The sequence below is a fragment of the Abramis brama genome, assembly GCF_963993115.1.
Source record: "Abramis brama genome assembly, chromosome: 16".
NCBI lineage: Eukaryota > Metazoa > Chordata > Actinopteri > Cypriniformes > Leuciscidae > Abramis > Abramis brama.
Genome location: NC_139978.1, coordinates 23,492,405 through 23,499,877, shown reverse-complemented (window position 1 = coordinate 23,499,877; position 7,473 = coordinate 23,492,405). Strand labels below are relative to the sequence as shown.

At 33.2% G+C, this 7,473-nt stretch overlaps 1 protein-coding gene across 1 annotated transcript; it reads left to right on the top strand.

The window, feature by feature from the left end:
* Window positions 1-3,035: 3,035 nt before the first annotated feature.
* Window positions 3,036-7,211, top strand: sypl2b (synaptophysin-like 2b). Its single transcript, XM_084087339.1, has 6 exons — window positions 3,036-3,121; window positions 3,342-3,416; window positions 4,348-4,469; window positions 4,562-4,766; window positions 6,034-6,228; window positions 6,448-7,211. Exons 1-6 carry the CDS (start codon window positions 3,050-3,052, stop codon window positions 6,556-6,558), a joined length of 780 nt encoding a protein of 259 aa, XP_083943465.1. The 5' UTR covers window positions 3,036-3,049; the 3' UTR covers window positions 6,559-7,211.
* The last annotated feature ends 262 nt before the right edge of the window (window positions 7,212-7,473 follow it).

Sequence of the window (7,473 nt, the reverse complement as noted above, 5' to 3'; positions counted from 1 at the left end):
CGTGACCTGCATTCCTCAGTAGTGACTGTATAATGTCTGAGCACCTCCTATTCATTGAGAGCTGTAACTTTTCAAAGTAAAGGTGTAAACAAAAAGGCTTTTATTAGCCTACCCCGATCGAGTGTCTGAAAGAAAGTCCCAATGACCTGTGCATTTTAGGCAACCTGAGACTTTTTATTTTTGCAACATCCTTCCTCAGAGTGTTAATGATGTTCACGTAACATTATTTTACTCAGTTAATAAATGCCACGTGAAATTAGCATTTATAGCATTTTATAATATTTAAGAAAAATGCCTTTCATAACATAGTAAAAGGGAATGAGGAACACTATTGTTCTAGGCACTGAGCTGCTACAGGTGTGAAATAGCCTACAATTCCTGGAGGGCCACAGCTCTGCACAGTTTAGCTCCAACCAGCTCCAACTCACACCTGCAAGGAAGTTTCTAGTAATCCTGAAGACCTTGATTAGCTGGATCAGGTGTGTTTGATTAGGGTTGGAGCAAAACTGTGCAGAGCTGTGGCCCTCCAGGAATTGAGTTTGAGATCACTGGCCTACATCGTGATAAGAGTGTCCTCTTATGGTCGTACTACAGCAACGCTGAATGCAGTTAATTACTTCTATATTATTTAATACTTTTTATATTCTATATTTGTGTTTTATATTAATTTTATTAATAGTTGTTGATGTTTGAATTGTATTTCAGGGCAGTTCGTGAAGATAAGAGAAACATAAGAAATATGTAGCAACCTAGAAGTCAGTTCCAGATCCACCTTCCACTCCAGACTTCTCTCTCATATGGATTGCGGTCTACTAGCATATTATGTGTTCTCTTCAGAATTAGGTGCATTGACGCACTGACGTGATAAAAACGTTATAAATACGTTTCTGCAACGTTGTGAAAAAACGTATTTATAACGTCACGTGAACCCCCCTGCGCGTCATTAATCTATGCCTTTGTTATTATAAGAGGTTAAAAATAAAAAATAAAATACACATTGTATCTTTAAGGTACTACTATGTTTTAGGGCTAAATAAGGTATACAAATTAAGGGTACTAACCCAGTGACAAGCTGTTGTATCCCTAAAAGGGATACAGAAAGTGCATAGATTCCAATAAGAAACTTTTTCACATTCAATTTACTTTTGATTCACATTCAATTTGATTCACATTTGAATGTGAATTGAATCGAATGTGAATTGAATCGAATGTGAATTGAATCGAATGTGAATCGAATGTGAATTGAATCGAATGTGAATCGAATCAAATGTGAATCGAATGTGAATTGAATCAAATGTGAATCGAATGTGAATTGAATCGAATGTGAATTGAATCGAATGTGAATCGAATCAAATGTGAATCGAATGTGAATCGAATGTGAATTGAATCGAATGTGAATTGAATCGAATGTAAATCGAATGTGAATCGAATGTGAATTGAATCGAATGTGAATCGAATCAAATGTGAATCGAATGTGAATTGAATCAAATGTGAATCGAATGTGAATTGAATCGAATGTGAATCGAATGTGAATTGAATCAAATGTGAATCGAATGTGAATTGAATCGAATGTGAATTGAATCGAATGTGAATCGAATCAAATGTGAATCGAATGTGAATCGAATGTGAATTGAATCGAATGTGAATTGAATCGAATGTAAATCGAATGTGAATCGAATGTGAATCGAATGTGAATTGAATCGAATGTGAATTGAATGTGAATCGAATCGAATGTGATTGAATCGAATGTGAATCGAATCGAATGTGAATTGAATCGAATGTGAATTGAATCGAATGTGAATTGAATCGAATGTAAATCGAATGTGAATCGAATGTGAATCGAATGTGAATTGAATCGAATGTGAATTGAATGTGAATCGAATCGAATGTGAATTGAATCGAATGTGAATTGAATGTGAATCGAATCGAATGTGAATTGAATCGAATGTGAATCGAATCGAATGTGAATTGAATCGAATGTGAATTGAATCGAATGTGAATTGAATGTGAATCGAATGTGAATTGAATCGAATGTGAATTGAATCGAATGTGAATTGAATCGAATGTGAATTGAATGTGAATCGAATCGAATGTGAATCGAATGTGAATCGAATCGAATGTAAATCGAATCGAATGTGAATCGAGTGTGAATCAAATGTATATCAAATTGAGTGTGAATCGAGTGAGAATCAAATCAAATGATTCAGTTTGAGATATCTGATTGGATAAACTGCACGTATCATCTTGTTCTTTGTCTTCCATATCTACCAGAGACGAGAAAATAGAAATACTTTTGACACAAATTACAAATCTAATTATTTACATTATGCTCATTTCATAATAACTCACAAAGTTGTTAAAATACACAATGACAATTAAAGTGGCATAAAGAAATGTCTATGTACATGCTTAACCCTTAGAGATCCACTGTTAATAACATGGTTAAAATAGTTACATAATAACTATTATAAAAAAAATACCTATTTTACTATTATAAAAAATACCCTTTTCAACTAAATATGGGTTAAAACTTCATACAATAGCAGCTCACGTTGCAAAATCATAGCAACAACATAGCAAGTGTGACTGGAAAATATATGCAATTTGAATCTCCTACATGTTGACACCATTAGGCTACTGACTGTTTAGAATCAAATTTAGCAGGTATTTCAGCTCTAATTTTAATTTTCCTTTTTCAAAATGTTTAATGACAACATTCCAAAAAACATTCTAAACTACAAAAGAATATGGCAGTGGTAGGGATTCTGCCAAAACGACCTGCAAGTCAATTTAACTAAAACAAATGCGCAGAAATGTCACTAAAAATGTTGGAACTATTTCTGCAAGGTCTAAAGATAATAAAAAATGACGATAAGATGTTAGGTAATTAAGGATAAATAATGAATATATTAATAAATAATGAATAATTAAGATAACTAAACAGGATTTATGCCATTCTCTACAACACTTTTTTCCCTCTAGCTCGACTATGTTGGCTCGACCATGCCCCTGGGTGAAGGACCACGTCACGAATCACGTGGTTAAAACCATGTCTTGTGCAGAAACAAGGAAAGGAACTTTGACAACTTTTTTGAAATTCGTCTGGGGACTACTACACAAGGTAATCTTTCTGAATCTGCCTTATGTTTCTGCATTGCAACAAAGTCTCAGCGTTTCTCGCTTTACACACTTTAACTCACTCAGATTTTGACAAGAAAAGAGTCTGCTGCTGCTCCACAATGAGCCGCGTTTCATAATATTTCCGTGTGTTTGATTATTACACCATTTTCTGTCAGTTGTAACGGTTGTTTGATTGGCCGCTGTTGATGCTTTATTTGCAGAAGATGATGAGCGCGTTTCAACTAGATCTCAGCCCTTTGAAAGAACCACTGGGATTCATTCGTGTATTAGAATGGGTATGTGCTTTTCAATTATATATTATACTTTTGTTTTGAGCTATTCTGTGTAATTACATCAAACGTTATTATTTAAAAAACATACATATCAATAATCACAACATTCCATACGTGGAGTCACAGAACGCCATTTTTCAAAACGTTTACCTTTAAGAAACATCTGGCATATAATTTTTTAGGTTAAAGTTGACTGCCTCGAGGTAAAGTGTATATAAGCAATTATTGTACTGTCTTTGTAAATTTATTTTGGTACTATTTACCATGCATGTAATTCAGAGGGTCACGCATTCTTTTTATTTATATTTTGGTAACACTTTACAATAAGTTCATTAGTTAACATTAGTTAACTACCTTAGTTAATATGAACAATACTTCTTCAGCATTTATTAATCTTAGTTAATATTCATTATTAAAATCAAAGGTTGTATTTGTTTACATTAGTCAATGCACTGTGTGTGAACTAACAATGAACAGTTGTATTTTTATTAACTATCAATAACAAAGATTAATAAATACTGTATTTCTTATTGTTAGTTCATGTTAGTTAATACATTAACTAATGAAGCTTATTGTAAAGTGTTAGCATATTTTTTTTATTATTGCATAAATATAAGCGTCATGCCTGATGCTCCTTATTTTATGGTAATGGTCACCATAATACAGCTTTTGAGGTATTAAAAAAACACAATAAGGTTTTTTTTTTTGTGTGTGTGTGAAAAGGATTCTACTAAAAACAGAGAAAGTAGAAAGTAACAAGGATGTGTGAATATAATGTTTTTTTGTGTTGGTAAATATTTGCATTCCTGCATGCTGGTCTCAGGGCTATGAAATCAAACGCACAGTCGCACACTTCCTTTGGCTTCCATTTGAACCATATTTATTCATTCATTTATTAATTTCACCTCTTCGCATTCACAAACTGTCTTTTCAGATATTTGCCATTTTTGCTTTTGCAACAACTAGTGGTTATTCTGGCTCTACCAGTTTCAACATCCAGTGCAACAACAGCAAAACCAGCCAAGAAATAAATGCATCCTTCAGCTACCCTTTTAGGTAAACAGTTAAAATACACAGAAAAAACTTCTTGTTGTTTTTGAATGTCTGCCTTTTCATAATTTCCTTCTTTATTATTCTTTGATACAAAGGCTCAATACCCACAGTTACCAAGTCCCAACCTGCGAACAGAGTGGAACAACGTTTAAAGCCGCACACCTGACTGGAGATTATTCATCTTCAGCTGAGTTCTTTGTAGCTGTTGGAGTTCTGGCTTTCCTGTACAGCACAGCTACGCTTGTATTGTATCTGGGTTACCAGCACCTCTACCGCGAATCTCCTCGCGGCCCCAGCATTGTGAGTGTGTATTGGTTCAAGTTTATGTTGTAGCTATTTTAAGAGTTATCTGTGCATTCTTAAACCTCCTCTCTGTCTGTGCATGCCTTTACATTCACTTTCATATACAATGGCTGACTCAGATGTTCACGCTTTTGGGCGAGAAATGAAATCCAGCCACTGCATGCCTGATAAGTTTATTTATAAACTTTCTGGCCTTCATTTTATTAGCCTATTCAGAATTATGCAGGATTTCAACATCACTAGTTTGGAGAATTAACTTTCGTGAGCTGTTTTTGAACTGTGTGTGGGGGTGTGAAGAGTTTCACTTTTGTGTAAATGAAGAAACAGAGGGGAGGGTTTTTCAGACAACAGTTGCAACTGTTAGCCCAAAGTGTCATTTGAGGCATTTGAGTGTTAGAACATTAGTCATTAGTGCATGGATGAAATAAATTGGTTTTATGGAACATATATGTTCATAATATATGTTGAAAACAGTACTGGTCAAAAGTTTGAAAACATTACTATTTTCAATGTTTTTGAAAGAAGACTATTATGCTCATCAAGCCTGCATTTATGTGATAAAAAAAAAAAAAACCCCAGAAAAAACAGTAACATTGTGAAATATTATTACAATTTAAAATAAAGGTTTTCTATTTTAATATACTTTGAAATATAATTTATTTCTGTGGTGCAAAGCTGAATTTCCATTGCTCCAGTCTTCAGGGTCACATGATCCTACAGAATCAATTCTTTTATTCACCAAGGATGTGTTAAATTGATCAAAAGTGATAGTAAAGATTTCTATTTTGAATAAATGCTGTTCTAACTTTTTATTCATCAATGAATCCTGAAAGAAGTATCACAGGTTCCAAAAAAAGATTAAGCAGCACAACTGTTTCTAACATTGATAATAACTGAGTATCAAATCAGCATTAGAATGATTTCTGTAGGATCATCAACACTGAAGACTGGAGTAATGAAAATTCAGCTTTGCACCACAGAAATAAATTCATTAAATTCAAATATTTCAAAGTATATTCAAATAGAAAACCATTATTTTAAATTGTAACAATATTTCACAATATTACTGTTTTTCTGTATTTTTGATCAAATAAAGGGCTTGATGAGCATAAGTAACTTCTTTCAAAAACATTAAAAATAGTAATGTTTCCACACTTTTGACTGGTACTGTATATAAAATAATACAATATTAATAATAATCTATAATGTGTATATATATATAATTTACATGTTGATATGTACTTTCATGTATTACTCTCCATAGGATCTACTGTTAACTGGGATCTTCACATTTCTCTGGCTGGTGTGTTCATCTGCCTGGGGAAAAGGCCTCACTGATGTGAAAGTAGCAACCAGTCCAGTTACAATTGCGTACTTAACTGACGTGTGTAAACAAACATTAAACAATAAGTGCTCTCCTGGGCACCTCCCCATAATGGGCCGCCTCAATTCCTCAGTGGTAAGAGAATTATAATGTATAGCAAAATACTAAACCAATGACATTATACAGAGATGACTGAATAGACTAACAGATTTATTCATTGTGTTTTCCCACATATTTTTATTACTATCCTTTCTCTGTATTTATGCTCTGATTGTAGTTATGTGGAGATAATGTTTCATTTTAACTTTATTTAAAAAAAAAAAAAGGTTAATGTGAATTTATGAATCTTTATAGATCTTTGGATTCCTCAACTGTATCCTGTGGGGAGGAAACTGCTGGTTCCTTTACAAGGAGACGCCATTACACAAATCAGCCAATCAGCAGGAGGGAGCAGGACAGCCATAATTAAACATCAGGTCATCTCCACATTCATCAAACAGGTGTTGCTGCAGTATTAAAGTGGTGCTACATAGCACCGCGGTCGACTGATGTTATGGATCTACCTGGCGTGACCTGTGTCACAAATGCAGGTATATCTCCAATATATTCAAATATTTGCATAATAATGCACACTACAGCAAAGCTGTATATTTAGAGAAGGTACAAGGGCCCCTTATCATAAGCCTGTTTGTAAGAATCTTTAAAATGTTACATTTCATTTCTTTACAGTTACATTTCTATATCAGTTAAACTTGTTACATGAACAAAATGTATGGAATGTTTTTGACTTCTGTTCATTGACATATTTTGAATTAAATATATAACTTGAATTCTTGAGTTGTTCTGATGTTCCCTTTTTATAGCAAGTGAGGATGCATGAGTAGCATGGCGCTGTTATGTTTAAGTTAATCTCATCTTACATTTCCACTGTACTCCTGTACTTTTTTAATTGTCCTTTTATTAATTAAACTGTGTGCCTTATAACTTAGCCTATATTTAAGAAATGTTTCCATCAAAGCAGGCAAGACTGTTTTTAAAAATGAATTGATGAATTGTTTTGTTTATGTTTAACAAAGATAGAGGCTTTTTTTTTAAATAAAAAAAATCATGTTTTGCTATTATTGTGCATCATTTTGTGCTTTGACTATTGTGTACTTCAAATAGGTAATTTACATATGAAAATTAATTTCTAATTCTAGTTTATTTATGCAGAACTGTATAAAAGGCAAGGCATCTTCATTAGACGAAATGTAAAATCTTATTGTAATGCTCACAGTACAGCGTTATTGTGGACTCGTGCAGCTGTTGATGTTGTGGAATATTTTTATTAACGTATTTATATATTATGATGTAATATACAGGGGAAAAAAATGTATTTCC

Coding starts and splice junctions, on each gene's coding strand:
- sypl2b (XM_084087339.1), top strand. CDS start 3,050: ATGTCTTGTGCAGAAACAAGGAAAGGAACTTTGACAACTTTTTTGAAA. Junction 3,122..3,341: donor TCTGGGGACTACTACACAAG/GTAATCTTTCTG, acceptor CTTTATTTGCAG/AAGATGATGAGCGCGTTTCA. Junction 4,767..6,033: donor CTCCTCGCGGCCCCAGCATT/GTGAGTGTGTAT, acceptor TACTCTCCATAG/GATCTACTGTTAACTGGGAT.